We start from the raw sequence: 24,056 nt of genomic DNA on the forward strand, positions 1-24,056 counted from the left end.
ACATGAAGTTTCATTCACATAAACCTCAGATCAATGAGATTAGTGGAGTCACTGCGGAAAGACCCACCCTTTGTCACCCAGTTTTTAAGCAAACAAAATGGCAGCGACTGACACTTACTCTATTTCCACTTTCCAGCCTTGTCGGACTGACTCCTCGCTGCACAATCAGAGCACTATGTTTTCCTCTATCAAACATAAGCTTAGCCGTAAAGGCGCCGGCACTGGTAGCAAACGAGATAGTGACATCCATCCACAACAAAAGAGCGCACCTTCCACGAGACGACCAGGTAGGTCACAAGACTGCGCTTTCCCACGACCACCGAGGCTGATCATGTCCTACTAGCACAACCAAGCAACAACCCATTCTCAGCCATGGGCGATGCACCACCAGCATATTCTCCAGCTCCTAATGCAGCGCCCGCCATAACAGTATCCGCGCCAGTAGATCAGGGTGCGGACGATCCATATGCCTTCCTCACAAGCTTCGACACGATCTTCCTGATCGACGACAGCGGCTCAATGGCAGGTGGGCTATGGCGCGAGACAGGCGAAGCACTCGAGACAATCACTCCAATCTGTACCGCCCACGATCAAGATGGCATTGATATCTACTTCCTCAATGCCAAAGACTCCGACTTCCATCACAACGTCACGAGTGCCGCCACTGTTCGCGAAATCTTCCAGACAGTGCGGCCCGGAGGCGGAACGCCCACTGGACAGCGCTTGAACAGCATCTTAAGACCGTACCTTCGCAAGTACGAAAGCAGTCCAGAAACTGTCAAGCCGATCAATATCATCTGCATAACGGACGGCGAGCCCAGCGATGATGTGGAGAGCCCTTTGATCGCTGCTGCGAAGAAACTCGACAAGCTCGATGCTCCAGCCTGGCAAATTGGCGTGCAGTTCTTCCAGGTCGGCCGGGATGAGCAGGCGAAACTTCATTTGAAGCAGCTTGACGACGAGTTGGCTGAGATTGCTGGCGACGATGACTTGCGTGACATGGTGGATACTGTGCCATTCACGGGCGCCGAGGGAACGCAACTCAACGGCGAAGGTATTCTCAAAGTCGTTTTGGGTGCAGTCAACAGGCGTCTGGATCGGAAGAAGAGTAAAGATCTCCATCGTTGATCGGCGGTTGGCTCTCGAGACAGCTTGGGAAGGAACTGAGAAATACGTTAATAGCAGCCCTGAGGGTAGCCCTGAGGACTGTCGTAATGCAGATGCAGTGGCAGCTTAGCGCTCAATGGTAGATTTGCGTATATGCAAGGCCAAGCACGCTTTATCTCCTCGCTGGATTGCAGTAATTAGAGGGGCTCCCAACAAGATAGGAGCCTATCTACGACTTTGTTATATGTCTAATATCCCCCTTTAATAGCTGTAAGAACCGGCCGGTAGGCCACCATCCGTGAGCAGAGGTCCTCCGCAAGTGAAGACACTACCCTCTGGAGCGCCGAACAGGACATCGTCATCGAAATACTCTTCGCTGTAGTCGATATTGACGCACTTCCAGTTGTCAGGTGGCGAACCGCCGAGTGGGCCGACCTGCAGTCCGAAAAATCAGCGGTCATCCACAAATGCAGCGTTGAAGAGAACTTACATGTGGGCAGTGCACCTGCGGTCGGACCTTGGTCAAGATTACGTGAATCACACGGCAGACAACGTTGTCGCCCCACGCCTCATCGAAAGAGCCAAAAGGCTTCGCTGACAGTTGCGCGATGCAGTCCTCGGTGCTTGTATATTGCTGGTTTTCACCAGTGCATGTCTGCTGGATGCCGGCGCATAGCTGCTGTGTGGTACCGTTCTGGACGAGTGGGTTTCCGAAATCAATTCCATTTGCGGCGTTGGTCCATGCCTCTAGGTTTGGGATCCATGCGTGGTATTTTAGGACCTTGCCATCGTCGTCAAAGCGCCAGAATGCGACCTGGTGGAACGTTAGCAGCGTGCGCAAAGCTCAGTGTAGACACCGACGTGCCTGTGACAATGTCGAGACTGGCTTTGTAGTGTCCAACTCCAAGGTCTGTGGATCAACGTGCCCTGGAAGGCGACATCAGCGAGAGCAAAATGACAAGGTCATGGCAGTCGGCACGAACCCGCGCGAAAGTATACCAATGAAGCAGCTACTTCCGGACAGCCCGAGGTAAACTCTAGAACTTCTGATCGGTAGAATGCAACTCCGTTGGATCCTTGTGGAGTTGGGGCAAGAGAGAAGAAGTATTCGATACTGTCATCGAAGCCGGTGAAGTTGCCTACGGGAGAGACACGTCCAGTGGCCTGGTCAGCGAAGAGGTGAGGAGGTACGGCGGAAGCTCCTTGCGCGACAATTTGAGCGTTGTTCGGGTATACGGTCACTGGCTAGAGTTCAGCGTTCATCAATCCCGCTCAATCAGAGATACATACAGTTGTAGATCTCGCGGATGGTCTGGAGATTCCTTTTAGCATAGTCTGGCAACTTCGAATGCCGCTTGGCCAATGCAGCGCCATCTGCAGGGAGCTTGACTGCCGAGCCCAGGCTGGCGAGCACAAGCAATGGAAAGGAGAGGCTAGAGGTCAACATGGTGTCTGCCAAGCGAACAAGCCTTTGTGGTCGCAAAGAGAAGAAACTTGCTCAAACCAGCTCAAATTGAGGTGCTGTCCAGAGATACAAGTTGCGAGGGACAGCCCAGTCGCTCTCGAATGACGATGCGAAGACCGACACTGGCATTCTTGCTTCTGCATGGCTGCCCGCGCTGCCCTTGTACGGAAGGCGGATGCACGGTATGACACAAGTTCTGACAAGCCGACTCCAAGGCCTGCATAATCAGAATCAGCGTGATTATCAGACTGGAAATGAGATTGGAATATCGACGCCGGCTGGAAGTCTGGAACCCTGATGGTCGAACAGGCATTTCTTTTGCTCAGCATCACCGCAAAACTTGGTCTTTTGTCATGAAATGGCGGCCAATTCCAGGAAAAGACCGCAGTCGAGAGCCTGCATTCGCATAGCTACGAATTGTAGCAGGGTTGCGATGCTGGACGAGACTGTAATTCGGTAGTACGGACTCTGAGACGTTCGTACGGGAGCTGAAACTAGCTGAAGTCAGTCTCAGACTCCCAGTAAGCTTCACCACCGCTGACATCTCTGGCATTATATTGGAGTTGGATGAGTGAGCGCATGCGCCGAGAGAATTAATGATCATGGCGCAGTCGACAGCACAGCAAGGACACGTCCATGTCGATGGAAAGACGGGGAAAGCCAATGTCAAGAAGTCACGATCGGCGGTCCAGTGGTGACTGCCGTCCCTCGATCCTGGCCGCTGACTTCCGCACATCCTTCCTGCTGATCATTGCAGTCCGTTCTGGGAATTTCTCTCCCAATTGCACATTTCGATGACCGCGAGAACCGGACAGGCTGCCGTGTCGCCCTTGAGGATGGAGCGAGACCGAAGAGCAACGGACTGCGAAGTCTGAAACGCACCAAAGTGCTTCCCTCTGTCTACCGAGACCTAGACTTCGAACAGGCACAGACGCACAGGTTTGCCGGAACGCTCTGTGTTCTCTTCAGTCCGCTTGCCGCTTTCTTCGGTCTTCGGTTGGCACGCTCGCCGAGAACTTCATGGAAACAGATTGTGGACCAAAGAGCCTGTTTCCTCTCCGCGAGATATATTCTGTGGCAAGATGAACTCCACCGCGTATAAAGAAGACAGCACTCTCCACGACCAGTGCGCTCCCAGCCATGAGGGAGTGAACTGTCAATCGAATAATACTAGGGATTCTAAGTGACCAACCACTGCAGTCCAGAGCCATTGGTCCAGTGCTTGTATTTTGTAGACGCCAGAACGGTCGAGCGAACCGAGGCGAAGCCTGGACATTCGTAGGACTCTTGCTGCTTCCATGGATGCCGGGTTGTGGTTTTTGCAGAAAATTGCGAATCGCGAACTATTCGAGGGATCTTGTACTCTTCGGTCAAGCAACAACTGTCGTCTGGTCACCATTTATGTACTCGCTTCGAACCTCTCGTAGGATCTGTCTGGATTCATGTTCTGTAAACCGAGTGGGGCGAAATATTTCTGGCAGCCGAACACGACATTCGCCTTGGCATTGCGGGTACCTTGCAGCTATATCGAGATGCCACACCTGACTAGTCTGTATAACACGTTCTACCGACATCCTCTCGAGATCCTTCGACTAGCTAGCGATACAAAGCTGAAATGCGGGTCCCACATGTTGGACGACCAACATGACAGCCCCATGAGATCGTCGCCTGGAACGACAAAAGCGCAGCAGCGATGCCATTGGTGGTTTCTGCAAACGCGGATAGATGCTTAGGATGATCCACTGCAGCGGAGAGCGGTGCACTGGTATCCACTATCAGAACAGCCAGTCAGTGGCAGTGCAGCAACACTGCGTTGGTTGTCTTTTGGCACAGCAAGAATGGTCTACTCTGTTTGGCATCAATGCACCATGGCTATGCTGAATCCTTCGCACTTCGTCAACAACATAGTGCACACTGTGGAGGACATGGATCGTGCAATGTTCGAAAATAAACTGGTATGCAACGGACTTTGCGCTTCACTGACTGTCGATGGCATGAAGCAAGTATAAAGGTCGTCGATGAATCGGTCCTGTAACTTGGAACATCATCACACGTTCTTCACATCTTCCAAGCACAGAGCAACCCAGCCCACATACTCCCACAACACCATCACGCCCAGCAACAACCGAACTCGTTCACCATGCCATCAATTCAGTCCATCCTCCCAGCCATGATCGGCCTCCTTACTCTCTCGAACCAAGTCCAGGCTGTTCCTACACCAACAGGCGGACTTGTCAAGAGACTCGGCTGCTACGGCGACAGCAGCGATATGAGCTTTTACTCTCTCCACGGACTCGGCTACTCCGGCGACATCACACAAGAAGTCAAGAACGACATCCACACAACCTGCACCAAAGCCGCCGGCAAAACAATCAAAGCCTCCGAGCCCTTCTGGCTTTGCACAAACTGGGAAAAGACGGCCAAGGGCAAGTCAGCAGCACTGGAGTGCTACGAGAGCTGCCAACCTGGTATCGACATCAGCGGAAGCAATTCAGCGGTCATAGACGCTGGTGTGCAAGCTTGCCGGGATATTTGCAAGCTCACACGCGGAGAACCGGATCTCGCGGACGATGGATGGAACCACATCGATTGGGCTATTGAGGTTCGTGGTGGGCAGACTGAGCAGGTCATCACGTATGAGACGTGCAAGGCGGCTTTTGAGACGGAGTTGGGAGGGTGTTCGAGCGGTAGTGAGCAGAACCATGATGGGTTTTGGTTCAGGATCGATCCAAATGCCAGGAAGTGCCCGGCATAGGTGAAAGGATTGTGACAGGTTGAGCGAATTGGCGAGGCGTTCGGTAGCTCTTTCTCGCATAGTTTGAACCAGTACAGCAGGTTAAATGAAGTGCAGATTCACCTCAGCTGATTTTTATATGCTTCCGTCGTCGTAAGTCTCAGTTGCAATGTCCGCCAGTGGTTCCAGGTATAGCCAGGTGCATAAGCTGGGAAGTTGCACGGCTGCGGGAGTCATGAAGTAAGGAGGAATGGGCAGATCAAATAGATACCAGTCTACAACGACTATCAACGCTTAAGAGCTCTACAGACCAACCGCAGCCGCTAGGCCATCTGTAAGGTTATTCAGAACATTCGATCCACCGGCAATCACCTGGAAGATGTTCTTGTACGAGTCACTAGAACTCCAATCAGCAATCATATCATCTCAACAATTGAATGGGAAAAGCTTACGCAGTAATGTTGCCAAACTCGGTTCCCTTCGATGGGGATACTGCAACGAGGTTGTTGATCATCAGTCCCAAGCTCGCAAGTGTGATGGGCTCAGCACGAGGCCTCCATCCAAGATTATAAGGCAGACGCTCCTGTTCGAACAGGCTGCGAACCCAGTCGAGGCGAGTCACTCCAGTGAGGTCGTCTCCACCCATTGTCTGCAAATACAGCCCGGTCTCACCATAGCGAAGGACGAATTCGCGAACGCCGTAGGTGAATTCTGGGTTCCTCGCCTCTGAGTCCTCCGTACGTCCAGCGATGGCTTTTGCAGCGCCGAGCAAGTTGGTAGTTGTGCTACCTTGATAGAACGACAAGGTCTGCTGCCAGATATTGTTGTTGAAATCGTGGTCGTTGCCGAAGAAGTCGTCTTGACGAGACAGACTGGCGTCGTGTTCGATGGGACTATCAAGCTTCGGTCAGCAGGCTCGTCTGCAAAGCCATTCGGATCGCTTACAAGTTGTGTTGATCTAGATCATTCAGATCGAAGGATCCGCCGAGAGGATTGGGCGAGGAGAGAAGACCAACACCACCAACTGCGATTGAAAAGTCTGGTCCGACATTCAAGCCAGCTGCTAATCCCTGGACCAAATGTGGGATCGTCATGTTGCGGCCGTTGCGATTGATGAACCCATGATTGGCCAGGGAGTTCTAAACACGATGTTAGACACCCAGGAGATTATAGAAGCATTGGGAGACCTACCAAGCCAGGACACGGCGACCGCACATCATTCGGTCCAGGTCTCTGCCAGTTTGTAAACCGCGGATCGTTCGCAGGAGCAGGTTTCAAGCCGTTCAGAAGTCCAGGAATATTTAGCTGTGCAGACGCACCAGCAGCAAAAAGTGCTCCCAAAGTAATAACTTGAACCATAGTGAAGATAGACCTGAAGTGGAAGTTGCGACCTGGGCCAACTTGGAAGCAGCGGCCGCCACTCTATTTGAACTCCCCATACTCAGCAACCACGCTACGCCGAACGCACATAACGCCAAAGCGGTTCGATGGAGATTTCCTGGAGTCGGAGATCGATCAGCCTCGGTCTGTGGCTCGTAGTAACAAAGCAGAATCTCTGATTCGTCGTGGAGACGGACCCTCTTAAGGCTTGCTCTGTTTGTGGGCAAAGTGATCGACGGGGTAAAAGCTTGAGTGCGTGATGGGCACGCTAAAGTCAAATAAAGTGCCTTCAAGCGCAGCCGCTTATGTAGTCGGCTGGACGCCACGCACGTTCGAACCGTGGAGGTGGCTTGTTGACGACCTTCCAAGGTGGGAGAAGGCCGAGATATTTGTATAGTGCGAGCGCTCGTCACTGCTCGATGGAAATCCAGGCGCCAGGACACACTGTGAAGGGTCAGCGATGTAGATGAAATGACTGAAGATGATGATAGTCAGGCACGGCCGATTTGCATTGACCAACTCCTGTCGATGATTGAAGACTACGATTCAAGACTTCCCCGACTCGCCAAGGCTAGGGTCAGCAGCGGTTGGCGGTACTAATAGCAAGCTCTGCCCGCGATCGATGCAGCTTGTCACTCCGAAGTAGTCGTCAACCGACATACAAGGCGCTACACCACCGACATGCGAGACTCCAGGTTTTCATTATCATGTCTACTTTTTCCTTGCCACCCGCAAGTGTCGGGGTCTACTCATCAAGTCTTCAGAATATTTCCGGCCACCTCGATAGCCCTGACGGTCCTCTCGAGGTAGTCTTGTGCCACCTCCCATTGATCTCTCTCCACTGCTTCCGTCACACCGGGGAAGGTCACGGGCGCATACCCAGTATCCAGGCCTGGAGCGAAGATCAAATGCTGGTAGAACTCCCGCGTAGGTAATCCGCCTTGCGAGGTGAATCCGCGCTGGAAGTCGCGGTACTTGGCGTTGACGACTTGGAGAAGCTCCGAATTGTTGCTGCTGATGGCGAGCTGAGCCAAGTCGGCGGCCTCTTGCGCTTGAGTGCGGAACGTCGAGATGGCATCCTGCAGACTTGAGACATCGAAGTCGACTCTCGATGAGTTGCCGATGGTGTACTGGAGGGCCTGGTAGTATCTCTGCATCTGATCGGCGTAGTTGATGGGCTCAAGAGGCAGGAGGTCATCGGAAGCCAAGTGGTAAGCAAGGAGAGCGAGGTACTGGCCTGTTGAAAGACATTAGCTGCACGACATATGACCGCTTTCGACGATATCTCTAACTCACCCATCGATTTATGTGCCAGGAATCCAGGATCCGCAAACTTGCTCATCCAGTTGTAAGAATCGAAGTTACTGTGATAGTGGTAGATCGGGTCAGTTGGTCCAGGATTTGCACCCATATCAATCGCAGCAATTCCACGATGGACGAAGCTCGTGTAGTCACTCCCAGAACCAAGCACACCAACCGTTCGGTTGGTGTCGTGGCTCCAGACATCATACATCGTCGAATTGCCTTCGAGAGCGGGCCAAAGGACTTTCTTCATGAGGTCCTGAGCAATGCGGTGCAGCTCCGGAGTGGCCGAGATATCGGGATGAGGACCAGAGACTGCAACATCGATATTGAGGTTGGCAACAACGGACTTCTTGATCCATGGCAAGTACTCCTCCATCCACTCTGTCGATCCGATCAAGCCATATTCTTCAGCGTCCCAGCTTGCGAGCACAATGGTACGCTTTGGCTTCCAGCCTTGCGCAAGAAGCTTGCCGAAGACACGGCCTAGCTCGACAATGACAGCTGTTCCGCTGTTGGGGTCTGCAGCACCACCAACGATCCAGGCATCTCGATGGTTGCCAATGACGATAGCTTCGTCGGAGCTCGTGCCGTTGATGATGCCGATGGCGTTCCAGATGTCTGCGCAAACAAATTAGGCTCCACCACATCACGTCTCTGGCCGTCTCATAACTCACCAGTGTATGCATCCTCCATTTGGTTGGTGAGATGCAGTGTAACTCCAGGCGCAGGTCCAGTCGAATACGTCGCGTTCAGTGCGCCCACCCAATTGGTCCTGTTCACCGCCGACCCATTTGTGCCATAGCCATCCAACGCCGCAAGAAGTGGTTGAGCCTCGGCATAGGAAATTGGAAGACTGGGGATGCGCGGAGTAACAGCTCCCTTATCAGCACGTGGTGAGTCCTTGCGAGACGGATAGCCGGGAGTCGTTGGATCTCCTGGATATGTGCTCAAGAACTGTACGGATCCTCTTTGCACAGCTGTGGGGTTACGAGCTGGCCCATCAGGGTAGGCAGCATAGCCTTTGGCAACTGTGATGTTGCCGTCATCTCCTGGATCGGTGAATAGAACAGCTCCGATCATGCCATTGTCCTGGGCATTTTTGACCTTGAGACCTCGGAAAGGACCTGTCAGTCACGAACATCGTCAGCGCTGGGTCTAGTGGCATTCCCGGACCACCTACCTCCGTAGCGAGCCAACGCGATCTTCCCTTCGAGGGGTACACCGAGCGCCTTGAGTCGCTCAAAATCGACTTGCTGACCTCTTCCAACATACACGTACTCGGCTGTCACGTCGCCATTGGCCGAGAAGCCATGGAAAATAGGAATCCGGTCCGGATAGCTCGACGTATCATCCTCCTCCAGCACAGCTTCCTCCAGTGAAGGAGTATATTGCGTGCCATTGGGCCATGTCAAGGCGAGAGATCTGCTGACAGGATAGTTGAGATACACGTTATAGGCGTCGAGGCGAGTGGTGAAGCCAGCTTCCGCCCACCGATCTGCAGTCCATTGGGCTTGGGACTCGTTCTTGCCGGCAATATGGTTGCCTGGCAAACAACAAGGCGTCAGCGGCGATGCAATTGAGCAGCTCCTAATCTGGCATACCGTGAGTGTAGTAATAACTCCAGTCTGAGATCTCATTGGCATCAAAGGAATCGATAATGAGTTGCTCGTCCGGGCTCAGCTCTGCCCGCGGCGTCACAGATCTCTTCGTCAGGCCATGGCTATGGAACTCGCGCTCTCGGACGCAAGCATGCGAAGTCGGCAATAGGCAAAGCGCGGCGATTGAAGTGAGGAGCTTCATTGCCGACATTGTCATACAGTGCCTAGTTGAGATGTAAGCCTTCTTATCGTCCACAGCGTGGCAGCGGCCGAGCGATATTTATGTGCTTGCATCGCGACAGAGATAGCCACGGATGACGTTTGTGTCCGTCTATGCTGCTAGTAAGGATCGCAGCGTGGTATGTTGCTTTAGTCGCTTGGCGATGCGTTGAGAGCTCTCCGACCCGCAAAGCGCGTGGTGTCGTTGTGGAGGAGCAGGGTCCTGCGCCATTGTCACCTTCCACGAGCAGAAAGGTCGCCAAGCATCGCGTGCCTGCTCCGCGCGCAAACCCCAGCAACTGCCTGGCGGAGTGCAGGCGGTATGCAGCACTGGGTCACCGCGAAAAGGAAGCAATGCAGCTTACTGTGACGCAATGGAAAGTCGTCGGCGGGGACATCGCGATCTAGGAAATGCGAATGCGCGTGGTTTGGACGAGACACGCGCGATTGCCATTCTGGCTGAAGCTTCATGAGCTTGCATGACTTTGACTTTTTCTTTGCCGAAACAAATGTTGGTCAGCAGATAGATAATGGCTCGTTGAAATGTCTCACGCCGACTGTTGACCCAATGTGCACAACGCCAATTCGCTGGTCGATAGCTGCGTACGCGGTAGAAGCTGGTTGGAAGACATGTGCAGGATGCAAGTTCCTCTTGTCGTGCATGAGATGCAGTCAATCTTCAGCTTGACCACCGAATAGTATGACCTTTGTCTGCTCGACGATCTTGATGCAGTGCTCGTGTCCTCCTGGGTGTTCTTCGGTCAGGTCGTTCCGCCTCCCATAATACTTGTGAGCAGCTCTGCGACCCCGTATTTCGCATGTTACGGCGTGTTTCATTTGCACGGTGAGCGCTGCAGCGTTATGTTGGGAAACAACCCGGGCTAGCTGGAGGTATACGCTGAGCGGCTGGATTCGATAGTCGTCGCTTGTTGATATAATAGGCCACCACCCGTCTCTTCCTTTGTGCCAACATCCTTGTGCCGCTTTAATCAAGAGAGCCGCAAACTTCCTGGATGCCTCGTGGTAGTCACGCACAATCCGAGAAATGTTGTGAGGTGTTGCTAGTAGGGGTAAGGTGTGCCAATTGGCCCTTAAATGCGGTGGAATGTACGCATGGAGTTGGACAGAGGCTTGCAGAATCTGTTTTGGTGGCTCTCGCGCCGTCGCACATGGCTCTGGACCACTTCGATGCTCGGACTTTGTTGGTGGGAGGGCGGCAGGCGTTGCGCCTCTTCGATTGCTAGAGACATTGAAAAGACATGATACGGTCCCTCGAACCTTGATGCCAACATGTTTGAGGTATGCATGGAAGCGTCGAAACATCTTCTCCGCAAGCGGTCGAGCGCCGTGTTGGTGGTTCGAGTTGCGCACGCTGTTCTGACTTTCCAGTTGATGCCTTTCGGGTTCGTACGAGTGTCGATTACCCAGAATCGGGTAGAAACAGCTCCAGTTGTTGTGCGTTGTCGAGGGGATGGAGATGTCAGACTGTTTCCGGGGGAGCTGTGTTGTGTATTTTGAGCTTGTCAGATCAGCCACATGCCAGAAAGAGGTGGTCATGTCGAAGCAGCTGCCCAAGGCAACCAGGTACGCGTAGGCTTGAACCAAGAATGAGGCCATCATGGTGCACTAAAAAGTGAAAGGGTATCTATTAGTGAGGCTCAAATTGCAATTCTGAGCCGAGTCTGTGAGTCGTAGTGTATCAATCGCTTGATGTGAGCATCTAATTTGTTAAAGGCGCAAGCAATGCTGGCCAGAGGAGAACCGACCAGACCGAATCTGCAGTCGTCGTCGTCAGAGATATAGGCCGACCGCGATCAAATACCTCTATTGAATTCAACAAGGCCGTTCTCTCCACCACATTCCCAGAACTCCTTCTCCAGACTCGTGGCCTTTACCGCTTGTCGCTGTGGGAAAGCTGCCAAAGCAAGTGGCAGCGCGAATATGCTTGTAGTGAGGATGAGTCCGAGATTGACTGGCAGTACTAACCGGGGCCGGGACTTCAGCCACTGTCTCTGCTGCAATCGTACGAGGATGAGAGGCGGGATAACCATGATCGGCGTAGCGTTGAGTACTCGGGAGACAGCAGTCTCGCCGACTGCAAGGGTGGCTGCCTTCTTGCTCTTGCCGATCGACTCGAGAGGCTGCCCAGCTTCCTCGCGCTTCTTGCGAACCTCTTCGGACTCGCTTGGGAAGACGTCGATGCCTCGACGAATCTCTTCCCCTCTCATCAGGAACACGTTCAGCACACCAGCGCTGGCCACTGCAGCAAATGGCACCAATCTACCCAAGGTGACTTTTGTACTAGGACTGAGACTTTTCAGTCTCGGTACGATGGAGTTCAGTCCGACAGCAACACCGCAACTTGCACCAACCGCCAAGAAGTAGGATTGGACTATGCTTGAGGTCGACATCGGTGTGCTCTTATTTGCATTTGAGAAGTTGATGGCGACGTTGAGAGACTGATTGGCGACTTGCCAGGCAATTGTTCCCGTAGTGGTCAGGTTCGGTGTGAGCATTCCCGCAGTGACGACCAGATTGGATAGGACGAAGCATGACATGCGAAAGGGGAGAAATACTGGTTCTCCGGTGTCTTTCTCGAATCAGTCAGAAAATATTCAGACATTCAACATCGTCCCCTACTTACCCGGATGCAGTGTGGAGTCAACAATCTTCTTGGCGGTCCATAGGTCCGGAGTCATCTGTGGGATCTTGCCTTGCTTATACTGAGTAATCAGTGCTTTGGCATTTTCGAGACCCGCCGAAGAAGTGAGCAGTGTTCTACGAGACCCATTAGCCAGTATCCCGAGCAAATTCGAAGGTCATCTTGCTTATAGGACGAATACGCGTCGAGATGACTGACCCAATGGGATCACGCAGTAGCAGTCTCGTTCCATGTTCAAAGCCTCACCTCGGATCTGAAATGTCTGCGGAGTGTTTGACTCTGCCCCAATATGTGCTGAGATCATGACGAGAAGCAGGCAGATCTCTGCTCCCTGGCAGAGCGGAAGACATGTCTGTGGACAATGAGCAGATGTCAAAGTCAAGCGAGACGCGAAATGCTCACAATCGCGGTGAGGTGCAGGAGCGGCATTCGGTTGCGATAGCCGTCCGGCCAATCACATAACGCCAAGCACAGGGATCTCCTTCTTTGACCAGCAGATTTCTCTGTTGCAACTTTCGACTTTGATATCCACGACAACATGCAATGGTAGACTCGCAATAAAGGCCATCAGGATGCGGCTCTAATTAGTACGTATCTGAGGACCTACTGAAACAATCGTGTGGATTTAGGAATCTTCCTTGTGTTTTCAAGCCTCAAACCGTCTCTCACCGCGCTCGGTCTTCGAACTCCCCATGGCAGATCTTGAGCTGGCTACACACATTGTGTTTGTGTATGAGACAAGAACAATCATCGGCGGTCTTTGAGTACGGGCCAGGCTTGCTCACCACAGTCAGGTTTCGTAATTTACCAGCTCGGGACAGATCTCATTCGGCACGGTCATCTCTGATGCTATATGCTTCAATCATAATTATATTTACACAGATATATAACCACAGCCTTTAGCACTTCTACAGAGGGTATATCACAAGCTCTGTACGCCCATACGCCAAGCAGAATTAAACATTACGTTCTCATGAACGCCTGCTGCTCTCCTCAATCTCCCTCCTCCTCGCTTCTCTGAGATCTTGACTTCGGGGCTGCCGTACTTCTCTCCACACTCCATCCCAGGGCCGGAGTTCATTTGTGCCTTGCCTTGAGATGCCGGGCGTAGGAAAGGCTGATTGGGGGTATGCAGAAGAAGCGCTTGACTGTGGCGCATACCACCCGCCGGCTGGAGTATCCTCCTCTTCTCGACCTTGCCAGTCTATGCGGAATGTGCTGGATGACGTGTCTGCAACTGAGGGTGTATCCTTGTTTAACAGTAGCATGAGCATCTGCTGTCGTTGCATTTCCTCCTCTGTAATGGATTCGGGATCGTAGCCGGTGTTGGGAGTGGCAGGTGGCCCTTCGCGGGAATATGCGGTCGGGAACATGTTGCGATTGTAATTTTGCTGGTACATCTGCTCTTGCGTGAGCGCTGTCTGACTCTCTGAAGGCAAGTGTGTCATTGGCACGGGCAGTTGCTGCTGTTGGGTCCTTGTCTTTGCAGCACCGACTTTCCTCTGCGTCCACACAAGTAGTCCTCCGTACAGAATCGTGCCGACGGCTGCACACACGGTGACCAAAAGCGCAGGAGTATTCCAATGGTATCGGCGGAAGACTGTGAAGTTGTAGAGCACTGTGAGTAATCCGATTGAACAAGACGTGAATGCTGGGAGGAACACGTTGTCTGCCTGAAACTCAGGGCTTCGCACTGCAAAACATAGCAAAGCCGTGAAGGAAATGCCGGCTGCGAGCAAGGCCACAGCAAATATGCCAATGACAGCTTGAGATATGCGTGTCTGAGGGTCACGATCAAATGTCGTAGGAAGCATAAGGAAACTGCTTGCGAATCAGCTTGGTTCTCACCTACGAGGGACGTGCCGTGGCATTCCACTCGGAGTGAACGTGGGAACCAGAAACAAGCAATCTGCTGTGCCATTGTCCTGCGTACATGCGCGCAGGTAGAGACTTACCCTCCCAGTATCATGAACGAGGACGCTACCGCCACAAGTCTCCAATACCATGCTGTATCGTTCCTCCTCGTCGCAATTCCATTCACAGTATGATAGCTTTGCGGCCGCCCAGCGCTGGACGTCCGCAGCCGCTTGAAGATATTCAAACTCGACGCTTTCGCTTGCCAATTCCGTTGCTCTTCTATATTATCTCGCGGTCCCGCATACATTTGAGACCGACTTGGGTGGGCAGTGGTCGGACACGGTGCGCCGAAGCGACTGTGAGATCTGGTCCCCCCTCTTCTTCTTTATGTTCGCAAGCTTCGGGCACCTGCGCTGCTGGTCTGTCGGCAGTGCCGAGTTCTGCTAACTTAGGCTTGCGGCTTTAGTATCTCGAAAGTCCTGGTCAGCTGGCAGGTCGGCTGGGTGGATGCGTCGTTGTCGCGCGATGTGGTGATTTCATGAGCGATCGGGGTACCTTGTCCCATGCGCAGGGCTTTACCCTTCTTAGGGCTTTACCCTTCTTTATCAAACCGGGTGAACAAGTTCAGCAGGTTGTGCATGGCCGTCCGACCTACATCGTAAGCCGGTCAGAAGATCTACCTTGTTGCCGAGTGCGCTAAGAGCCGTAAGCCACGCTTCTCCGTCCCACAGCTGCGAGACTGCGCCTCCAAATGAGAGTATAGCAGTCAACACGAGCATGCTGCAGGTCAGAGTGGCTGTGGCTCGGAAGTTTCGTGCAGCGCGCATCTGTGACGTTGCATCGGAACGTGTCTGTAGGGGACTCGGCGAATGTGCAGACGCGAAGTCAGGGCGACCTGGAGTTTTAGCTGCTCGCTGACAGTCGTGATTGCAGAGAGAGCCACTTCCCGGTTTACGGAAAGGTAGGTCGCAGCTCGCAGTTCATGCAGAAGTTCAGCAGAAGTCTCTCAACTTGTACGAGATAGTGGAAGATGGAGTGTGAATGGAGAGACAAAGTAGTGAAAGCACAGCAGCCACAAGCGGACGGAAACACATCCTGCGCATCCTCCACGCCTGGTGCACTGTCATCTGTGGCTGGTGGCTCAGAGCGTCCATCCTATTGACTATATGGGTCGTGATCAAATTCAACAGGGAAATTGCCCAGAAACGCAGTGTCTTCTCTCACATACACGCTGACGGTGTGCCCTCTGCACGCGAACAAACCACGGCCCTGCTCGTCAATCACAACCTCTGGTCGACCTTCTGGTCCTTTCAGAATGTCAATCCACCTCTCGCCAGGCTGACCAGCAACCATACTCTTGACTGTCCACTGATTTGGCTTATCGATGCTCATGATGACTACGCAGCCGGGTCGATCGTGAGTGCCTGATCTCGTCCAGCCAATGCATGACTGGCTGTCCATAGAGTCTGTCTGCGCCCCGTACGCAAAGAGCTTCCGAGCAAGCATCAAGGATGGCAGTACAGGATTTTCGCAGTGAGGACCGTCCTCACAAGGTGGTCGGCAATGCGGGTCTTCGGCCGCTTCTCCTTTCTTACCTTCACAGACTCCGTATAGGTCACCCCAGAAGACGTATGGTAACCCTCCAGCGCGAAGCAAGATGAACGCGTAGAATAGTGCCTTGAGACCCTGATCCATAGGGACACAACTTGCCTGTCCGGTCTGTGTATCATGACTGGTGACAAATGTCACAGCTTGATATGGCCGGACCGCTACCAGTGCCTGCTTGTCCGGATCTCCTGGACCGGAAAGCAGAGTTCTGAGATCAGCGTTCTTGCTGCCTCGGCGTACATCTTCAGACACGCGACTGAAGCTGTACAGCAAGGGCGCATCGAAAGCATATGCCAGCTGCGTACCACAGCCTTGCGGAGTAACTGTGTCAAGCCATCTGAGCTGTCTGCTGACCTCGGCAGCCAGTACCTCGCCGACGACAAACGCATCCTTGCCAAACCGTCTTCGACTAGCAGCATGGACTTGACCAATCCACTCTCGTGTGAAGTGCCAGCTGAAATGCTGTGCAGCGTCCAGTCTGAACCCACTGATGCCAACGTCTTCAACCATCCATCTGCCCCATTGTAGGATATCGTTGCGAACTTCAGGGTGGTGGTAGTAAATGTTCGAGAAGAGAAGGTAATCGTAGTTGCCATGCGTGTGATCCACATCGTCTACCCAACCCTTACCGGGTCGTTTAGCCGGAGGGCCATCAAGGAGTGCGCTCTTCATTGCATCTTTTGCGAATCTCGCGAAACGGTTGAAACCATTATTTGGCTTGCCAGGCATAGGAAGCTGCTGATCGTTCGGCCTTGGACAAGTCGCAGGGTCGTCTATCAATTTGTAAATGGCATTCTTCTGGCTGCGCTGATCCCAATCCGTGCCGCTGAAGTGCTCTGCTCTCCACTTCATCGGACTATATTTCATGCCTTCTCTTTCTCGACCTGGGAATTCATACTTCAGCCATGCCTCAATCTTCTTTGGTGCGCAAATTTCCACCCTGCGATCATGTCCATCGACCTCAACAGCCCAAGCTTCTTCCACTGCGTCTCCAGCAGTCTTGTGATTCAATACTGCATCCCAGATGAGCTCTACACCTCCGTAACCATGTGGTCCGTGTAGTTTGCTGGCTGTTTGAACTAGATCATGCAGTTCTTCGCGACTTCCCCATCTCGTACTGCGCGTATATTTCTGGTCGAACTCGCCCAGGTCCCACAAGTCGTAGCAGTCGTAACCGTTGCCATCTGGGTTATTCGCTTTACATCCGGGTGGTAGCCACACTGATGTGACACCGAGTTCGTTCAACTTGGGCAATAGGCGGCTGAGTCGCGACCAGTGCGAGCCGTGACAGTGCGTTTCGTGAGGGGGCGGAGACTCAGACTTGTTGTGCCATTCGAAAGCCTGGAAGAGCAAAGGGTTGTCTGGCGTGTATCCCTGCTGGCCTGACGCCTGGGAGGGATAAGGTCGAGGAGGAACAGGAGGTGGTGGTGGTGCGGTAGTTGGCTGGTGCTGTGGTGGAGGTGCTCCAGAAGCCGAGCTGAATTCATCGCGGAGGTTGGACAGATTCTGCTTTAGCCATGACATCTTGCTATGCGCTTTGGTATGCGATGAAGAAAGAGAGGAACGGCAATCCTTCACCTACATGTACTCTCGCCGATTGAATGGCCCATTTCTATTTAGCCATAGTGTAACCGCTGAGTCGACCCACAACTCCAAGAATCGCGGCGCTGAGATAGAGATGTGGATGTTGTGATGGAGCCAGCCCCGAACTCGGGCCTCTCGAAGATGTTGCAAGTTCCCATTGGTGATGGTCGGGGAACGCAGCCGATGACGCCTGTGCGATGCTGGGCACTTTAGCTTCTCGCCAAGAGCGAACCGTTGTGGCAGTCGTATTGCAAACCAATAAAGAAGCTGGTACAGATGCAGCGCGAGATCAGCTTGCATCGGTATTGGTATAGCCATTTCATCTTGGAAAGGTTGACGCCGGAGTCTTCAGCATGGGAGTCATGGACAACGAGAATGTAGAGCGGCTCTCATACTCAAGTCATGGATACAGGTTCTTCGAGGATCCCACATGAGCCTTCGGTTGGATGAACATTGCAGTACTGAGAAGCTAAGATTGATTCACTTTTTGAACTGACTTATACCTACGCAGGCGAAGAGGATCTGGTATGACGTTCACTCAGCCTCTGTCGAACTTCTGCGCTCGCAACGAGATACATTGCGGCTGGTGGTTGTCCGCTACAGGAAACACGCATATCTTGCAACAAGGTGTTCAAGCCACTTGCGTGTTGCTCAGCAGTAGTCGCCTGCATCAACATCCCGACTGGTTTGCACTCCATGCCACATCCTTCACTCGACCACGCTCTTTCTAGCTATTCTCGTTATGGATGCTCGAAGTGGTGTGCGCGCAGGCGAGACTCTGGTTGGTTCTCGTGTGCCTCATCGAACGGTGTTTTCACAAGCGGCCGCCCTGCTGGCCAGGTGTCCAAGAGCCCGGGCGCTTTGTTGGACGAGTATCGAATCCCACCCCGATTGGATGCGTTCTTGCGCTGCATTCCTCGTTCTTGCATTCAATATTCTTCGCATAGGTCGCGGGTGTTGGCGTAGTTCAAGGAGAGCGGGAGCTAACGGCTGTACAAACTCAATCATTCAAGCTTCACGAACTCTAAGCACAACCTTATATGACCTGGCTCAAAAGAAGCTTATCAACATGTTTGTTTTCTTGAACTCTGCGTTCATCAAGTTGAACCTTTTTCCTGGTCTTCTACTCTCCTACTCAGATAGGCGGAGATGTTGCCGTGGCGCAGCTGCCCCTTGCTTGCCAAGTATCGTATACTATGCGTGTAACAGTGACTTCCTACCATCAGACCACTAGGTGACGGCAAGAGTGGGCGCAATTGGCATATGGGATGCGATACGAATTCTAATGCTAATGATAGCCTCGATGAAATCTCGTTCGCGCTTTCGCGCCCATTTTTCGGCCCGGTACATTGATAAAATGTGGGGCAAGAGCGAACCGATATAAGGAGCATGTGCTGCTCAAGATCAATATCCTACAAACAGATCAGAAAGTTCAACAAGTATGAAGTCATTCACTATCTTTGCCTCAATTATTGCGGCAGTTGCTGCTGAGTGGACATGTCCACAAGACCACAACGTACGTGTACTCGCTGGATGGCACTTGTCTTTTGTCGATTCTCTGACTGCAGACCAGCATCTGTGGTCGTCAGCTGAACAGCAGATATCACAAAAGTGACGAACCAAATTCGAGCCATATGCTTACTCTTATCTCTAGACCAATTACACGGTGTACGGAAAACAGTGGAACATTCAATGTGACAACAGCATCCAGGGCACAGACATCCGCCGCTTCTACAACGGCGAGCAGGACACTCTTCTGTCTTGTGCATATGCTTGCGCCGAAGATCCAACCTGTTTGGGTACCAGCTACGTCTCGATGGTATGTCGAGTTGTCTTCATGTTGCAGAGCTTTCCGCTGACTTCTGAAGACTTACACTTGCATCCTCAAGTCGTCGATCGATGCCATCAACCTCCGGCCAGGTATCTGGTCGGCATACCCAATTGAGGACGAGAACTGTGCGTAGTATCATTTTTGGACGAATACCGCGGGAGAGACTGAACCGCAGGTTGCGACACCAGAGTGTTGTCTGACTGGTTGAACACTGGCTGACACCACGTGCAGAAACAACGACTCAAGGTGATCGGAAGGCCAGTAGGGTGTCGCCAAGAAGGACCTGAGAGAGAGATCGCGGCGTTATATTCTTACAGTTGCCACGTGCCAGCCAACTCATCAGGACCCGGGAATGGATACAGCTTCTCAGTGCAGTTTCACAATCTCAATAAGCAGGCAAATATATCTTTGAATGATCTTACCGTATGAAAAGATGCATTCATAGGTAGTGCGCTTGAACCTGTCTTGAGGCTGTAATGCTCCACGTAGATCTGAAGTTGAGGCGTGCATTGGCTTCCAAACGGACTTGGCAGGGAAACTCTTGATGTATTGAATTCGTGATGAGAACGTTTCCAAAGGTGGCCACATTGTGAGCCTCGATGTCTGTCCACGGGTGTGGCCTGGACACAAGGGCCTTCGCGTTGCTTTAAGAACACGGACGAGCTCTCCACGTAGGTCACGATGGACGTGAACTGCAAAATGCTGCAGTTTCCAACTCACGATATGCTTGTGTTATGCGCACAGCCGTAGAGCCCAGAGAGTTCCGGGGGCGTTGGCATGCCAATCCATCATAGTCGCAATTCCTGCTATTTCTCCGAACCATGCTGGCCGTTGAAGATCCCGTCTGGCCGCTGATCTTGGCGCTTGCGGCGATGCATTGGACTTCCGTCGTCGTTCTCCCGGACGGAGCTTGCCTCGCGAAAGGAATTTGCGATGGAAACAGCCGTCGGTGCGCACATGTAAACCAGCGCTGTAGGTGAGGGCGTCGGCAATAGATTTGATCTGAAGACTGATGAAAGGGTGGCCGGAGAGGTGATCTCATAGCGTGCATGCATCGGAGTGGATAATTGGTCGCTCAACGTTCTCGGCAAAGGAGAGCTTTGCTTCCGTAACTTCGCGAACTGCGAGAAAAGTTGTCACGGAGAGCTTTCCATTGCGACACTCCTCTCGAACTTCATCAACACAGCGCCTTGTCGCATCCCATCTCCACTCAGTCCTTGCGACGTTCGCGATCCTGTAATCGTCCACGCCGGATCTCTCTCCTCACAACAAATACCGCACAATGTCTGGAACCGCGACACAACCGCCGCAGAGCACCGGCATTGGCAAGCTCGACGCCGCAAAGGAGAATGTGGCAGCAAACACACCCGAGAAGCTCAGCGGAGTCGCTCTCTACTCGCGCTTCGCTTTCGCCGGTGCTGTCTGCTGTTCAGTGACCCACGGTGGTCTCACACCCGTCGATGTGTAAGTCAACAAGAGGCATTGAAAAGAGACGGGCAGCGCGGGACAACGACAAACGCTTGGGACAACGACAGACGCTTGGGACCACAATATTTCTGCGTTCTTGGGTGATGCGCGTCGCTGCATATAATGGACGGCTGAAAGCCTGGGATGGCGCGGGTGAAAGGACAAAGCTAACGATGGCACTTTACAGCGTCAAGACCCGTATCCAGCTTGACCCAGCAACCTACAATCGCGGACTGGTCGGTGGCTTCCGTCAAGTCATCGCAAAGGAGGGTGCCGGCGCTCTTCTGACCGGTGCTGGCCCAACTTTCGCCGGTTACTTCCTCCAGGGTGCTTTCAAGTTCGGTGGTTACGAGTTCTTCAAGCAACAAGCCATCAACTACCTTGGCTACGAGACTGCATCAAACAACCGCACTGCCGTTTACCTCGCATCCTCTGCCACCGCCGAGTTCTTCGCCGATATTGCCCTCTGCCCTCTCGAGGCTACCCGTATCCGATTGGTGTCTGAGCCAACCTACGCCAGCGGTCTCGTTTCTGGCTTCACTCGCATGGGTAAGTGTAATTGCTAGTAGGCATCTTCCATCCGCGCAAAAGATATCTCAGGAATAACAGTACCTTCCACTAACTGCTTTTCACAGCCAAGGAAGAAGGATTTGGCGCTTTCTACTCTGGTTTCGGACCAATCCTCTTCAAGCAGTAAGTGTGAAAACCGCCGGTGCCCATACTGGCCTTTTCTGACACGTGATTCAGGGTCCCATACACCATGGCCAAATTCGTCGTTTACGAGAAGGTCTCTGAGGCTGCTTACAAGAACTTCTTCGACAAGGAGAAGACCAGCTCCGGCATGCAGACCGTCATCAACCTTGGCTCCGGTTTGATTGCCGGCTTCGCTGCCGCCATTGTTTCGCAACCAGCCGATACCATGCTGTCCAAGATCAACAAGACAAAGGGTCTGCCAGGCGAGGGCACCACTTCAAGATTGCTGAAGATAGCTAAAGAGTTGGGCATCCGCGGCTCGTACAGCGGCATTGGCGCCCGTCTCTTCATGGTCGGCACCCTGACTGCGGGCCAGTTCGCGATCTACGGCGACATCAAGAAGGCAATCGGAGCTGTAGGTGGGGTGGAGATCGCCTCGAAATAGTTCAACGATGAACTAGCGAAGATGAAGAGCATTGCAGATACTGGAGGACCGCGGACAAGTATGTGGGAGTTGGTGTTGTCACCGTGAAGGTGGGATGAGGAGCGTGGACGGTCGAGCGGTGCAGTGGCCAGGTACCAGCAATACGGCCGCGCTATACAATAGAGATAGCAGTCTGAAGCATGTGTACATTATTGAAGCAATAAAGACGGCGCTTGATGGTTCTTTCACGTTCATTCGAATATGAACCCAAGCCATACCATAATGCCAAGCCAAGCCAAGACTTTTGGCTGAGCTGCGCGGTCGAAGGAAGCAACAGATGGCTGCAGTAGAAAGAGCGGCTGACACCGCATTTACTGCTATAAGTGCAGCATAGTACATGGCATTTGGGCTTCGCGACCCCAAAAGATCTCCAAGTCACGCCGCATAAGACACTTGTCCACACATCGACGAGTGTTCGATTGACCAGCATCTCGGTCGAGCTTGGGATGGCTGTACCAGGTTTTGTCACAAGGAAGATCGATCATGAACCAATTTTTTTTTGGCTACGTGTCTATGATTACACGAGGTGCTTTCTCATGCTCGTCAGCATCCTCAGCAAAAGCTGGGCGGAGAAAGCCGGCACGCGTCTCTGCCCTTCCCTGTCCATGCACACGCCAACCTGGACTCTCTACCCATGCTGTCTGGGATATCGATGACGTGCCAAAATATCGCAAAGAAGTGTCGGTCCATCTGCCCAAGTTGACAATCGTTCGCACTAACCGAGGGTGACATTTGATCCCAACCTCCGACGACTCTCATTTCTTTGCATCCTCCACCTCTCCAAAAAGCTCAACCGCGAATTTCGGAAGCACAGCTGGCGGTCGGCTGCTGTCCGCCTCAGAAGGATCGTTTGCAGCACCGCGCGAGTCCTGCAGTGTCTTGGCTCTGGCTGGAAGAGTACTGGTCAGTAGCTCTTTCTTCGTCAAAGTAGGCTTCTTGCGAAGAGATCTCGCACGCCCAAGCACGGGACCATGCGCCCCTGGATACAGGAACTCTTCAGCAGAGACGGTGTCGGACTTTTGTGGTGACCGCTTGGTGTTTGGATCTTGAAACGGTTTGTCGCCTCCGAAACCATGCGCGCGAGAGTGAGCAGAATCCTCATACCACTTGGAAGACTTGGCCGTGGACGGTGCGGAAGCAGTGGCAGCGCTCGTGGAGACGCTCGCAGTGCTTGATGTGAGCTTGCCAATCAGCTGCGGCTTGCGTGGTTCTTTTGGGTTGTTCTTGCTCGCCGCCTTGCTTGCAGTGATGGCTCGCATCTCTTCCTTTGACATTCCAAGTACCTCCGCATCGATGTCCTCCAACTCATCTTCTGCTTTCTGCGCTGCTTCCATGGCCTTGATTTTCTCATCGAGTTGCGCATCAAGCTCCTCTTCACGGGCTTCTTCATCACCTGTGTCTTCATCACTTGGTGCCTCCTCGATCAGCATCTCCTCCAGCTGCTCCAGCCCCTCCGAGAGTTGTGTCATAATCTTGTCGAGCTCCGCATCTTGACCACTGGGATTGCAGCGCTGTAGGAAACGATGCAGCACTTTGGCGTCACCGAGGTAGCTCCAGGCCGTTGAGTAGTCGTCTTCGATAGCGACAAGAAGACACAAGATGCGGATGCGAAGGTAATTTGGAAGGGCTGACTCTGCGAGCATTTTCTGGCACTCAACCATACATTCGGCATTCTTGTCAGCTTGGTACAAGGCTTGTGCCTCGTCTAGGCCTTTTGAGAAGCTCTGGAAGATGAGATCCTTATCGGTCGCCATGATTCCTTGCTTCCGTTTCGAGGCGTCGCAATCAGCCTCCAGGCGTGGTATGAATGGACGATAGACTGGTAGTCGAGCGTAAGAGATGCTCTGCACAACTGGAGCAAGATCAGGTGGAAAGCTGCAAACACTTCGAGCCGCAATAGATGACTCTGCTGTTCTGGAAGCGTCGCGGCCAACAGATCTCGAAGCGGAAAGTAGCTGTTGATTCCCGAGGAGGCGAGAAATACGGTGTGGTATCCGTTCAGCTAGAATGCAATAGGCGCAGACGCGCTTTTGGGAAGGTGCTGAACAAACTTCGTTTCGCG

The 24,056-nt window shown here is 52.8% G+C and overlaps 12 protein-coding genes across 12 annotated transcripts; 4 read left to right on the forward strand and 8 right to left on the reverse strand.

Annotated features, from left to right (window-relative positions):
- Positions 1 to 175: 175 nt before the first annotated feature.
- Positions 176 to 1,128, forward strand: RHO25_004603 (uncharacterized protein; the record flags this gene model as incomplete). The annotated part of the gene is made up of 2 exons (XM_023595525.2): positions 176 to 287; positions 344 to 1,128. 2 exons carry the CDS (start codon positions 176 to 178, stop codon positions 1,126 to 1,128), a joined length of 897 nt encoding a protein of 298 aa, XP_023457847.2.
- Positions 1,129 to 1,368: 240 nt separating this feature from the next.
- Positions 1,369 to 2,554, reverse strand: RHO25_004604 (uncharacterized protein; the record flags this gene model as incomplete). Its single annotated transcript, XM_023595526.2, has 5 exons — positions 1,369 to 1,542; positions 1,598 to 1,921; positions 1,973 to 2,034; positions 2,091 to 2,348; positions 2,398 to 2,554. The coding sequence occupies 5 exons, from the start codon at positions 2,552 to 2,554 to the stop codon at positions 1,369 to 1,371; spliced, it is 975 nt and encodes a 324-aa protein (XP_023456938.1).
- A 2,158-nt stretch (positions 2,555 to 4,712) lies between these two features.
- Positions 4,713 to 5,327, forward strand: RHO25_004605 (uncharacterized protein; the record flags this gene model as incomplete). The annotated part of the gene is made up of 1 exon (XM_023595527.2): positions 4,713 to 5,327. One exon carries the CDS (start codon positions 4,713 to 4,715, stop codon positions 5,325 to 5,327), a length of 615 nt encoding a protein of 204 aa, XP_023457845.1.
- A 282-nt stretch (positions 5,328 to 5,609) lies between these two features.
- Positions 5,610 to 6,665, reverse strand: RHO25_004606 (uncharacterized protein; the record flags this gene model as incomplete). Its single annotated transcript, XM_023595528.1, has 4 exons — positions 5,610 to 5,703; positions 5,759 to 6,199; positions 6,252 to 6,445; positions 6,498 to 6,665. 4 exons carry the CDS (start codon positions 6,663 to 6,665, stop codon positions 5,610 to 5,612), a joined length of 897 nt encoding a protein of 298 aa, XP_023457846.1.
- A 773-nt stretch (positions 6,666 to 7,438) lies between these two features.
- Positions 7,439 to 9,800, reverse strand: RHO25_004607 (uncharacterized protein; the record flags this gene model as incomplete). The annotated part of the gene is made up of 5 exons (XM_023595529.2): positions 7,439 to 7,923; positions 7,983 to 8,609; positions 8,666 to 9,115; positions 9,172 to 9,534; positions 9,593 to 9,800. 5 exons carry the CDS (start codon positions 9,798 to 9,800, stop codon positions 7,439 to 7,441), a joined length of 2,133 nt encoding a protein of 710 aa, XP_023456933.2.
- A 680-nt stretch (positions 9,801 to 10,480) lies between these two features.
- Positions 10,481 to 11,428, reverse strand: RHO25_004608 (uncharacterized protein; the record flags this gene model as incomplete). Its single annotated transcript, XM_065602571.1, has 1 exon — positions 10,481 to 11,428. One exon carries the CDS (start codon positions 11,426 to 11,428, stop codon positions 10,481 to 10,483), a length of 948 nt encoding a protein of 315 aa, XP_065458643.1.
- A 194-nt stretch (positions 11,429 to 11,622) lies between these two features.
- On the reverse strand, positions 11,623 to 12,820 carry FSF1 (Putative alpha-isopropylmalate carrier; the record flags this gene model as incomplete). Its single annotated transcript, XM_023595530.2, has 3 exons — positions 11,623 to 12,398; positions 12,453 to 12,586; positions 12,717 to 12,820. The coding sequence occupies 3 exons, from the start codon at positions 12,818 to 12,820 to the stop codon at positions 11,623 to 11,625; spliced, it is 1,014 nt and encodes a 337-aa protein (XP_023456934.1).
- A 621-nt stretch (positions 12,821 to 13,441) lies between these two features.
- RHO25_004610 (uncharacterized protein) lies at positions 13,442 to 14,634 on the reverse strand (the record flags this gene model as incomplete). Its single annotated transcript, XM_023595531.2, has 2 exons — positions 13,442 to 14,291; positions 14,426 to 14,634. 2 exons carry the CDS (start codon positions 14,632 to 14,634, stop codon positions 13,442 to 13,444), a joined length of 1,059 nt encoding a protein of 352 aa, XP_023457526.1.
- Positions 14,635 to 15,482: 848 nt separating this feature from the next.
- Positions 15,483 to 17,459, reverse strand: RHO25_004611 (uncharacterized protein; the record flags this gene model as incomplete). Its single annotated transcript, XM_023595532.2, has 1 exon — positions 15,483 to 17,459. The coding sequence occupies one exon, from the start codon at positions 17,457 to 17,459 to the stop codon at positions 15,483 to 15,485; it is 1,977 nt and encodes a 658-aa protein (XP_023457525.1).
- A 1,501-nt stretch (positions 17,460 to 18,960) lies between these two features.
- On the forward strand, positions 18,961 to 19,483 carry RHO25_004612 (uncharacterized protein; the record flags this gene model as incomplete). The annotated part of the gene is made up of 3 exons (XM_023595534.2): positions 18,961 to 19,035; positions 19,174 to 19,338; positions 19,388 to 19,483. 3 exons carry the CDS (start codon positions 18,961 to 18,963, stop codon positions 19,481 to 19,483), a joined length of 336 nt encoding a protein of 111 aa, XP_023457522.1.
- A 1,149-nt stretch (positions 19,484 to 20,632) lies between these two features.
- Positions 20,633 to 21,955, forward strand: MIR1 (mitochondrial phosphate carrier protein; the record flags this gene model as incomplete). Its single annotated transcript, XM_023595536.2, has 4 exons — positions 20,633 to 20,814; positions 21,005 to 21,366; positions 21,453 to 21,510; positions 21,565 to 21,955. The coding sequence occupies 4 exons, from the start codon at positions 20,633 to 20,635 to the stop codon at positions 21,953 to 21,955; spliced, it is 993 nt and encodes a 330-aa protein (XP_023457521.1).
- A 794-nt stretch (positions 21,956 to 22,749) lies between these two features.
- RHO25_004614 (uncharacterized protein) lies at positions 22,750 to 23,748 on the reverse strand (the record flags this gene model as incomplete). The annotated part of the gene is made up of 1 exon (XM_023595537.1): positions 22,750 to 23,748. One exon carries the CDS (start codon positions 23,746 to 23,748, stop codon positions 22,750 to 22,752), a length of 999 nt encoding a protein of 332 aa, XP_023457530.1.
- Positions 23,749 to 24,056: the final 308 nt, after the last annotated feature.

Source organism: Cercospora beticola, chromosome 3, assembly GCF_033473495.1.
Source record: "Cercospora beticola chromosome 3, complete sequence".
Lineage (NCBI taxonomy): Eukaryota > Fungi > Ascomycota > Dothideomycetes > Mycosphaerellales > Mycosphaerellaceae > Cercospora > Cercospora beticola.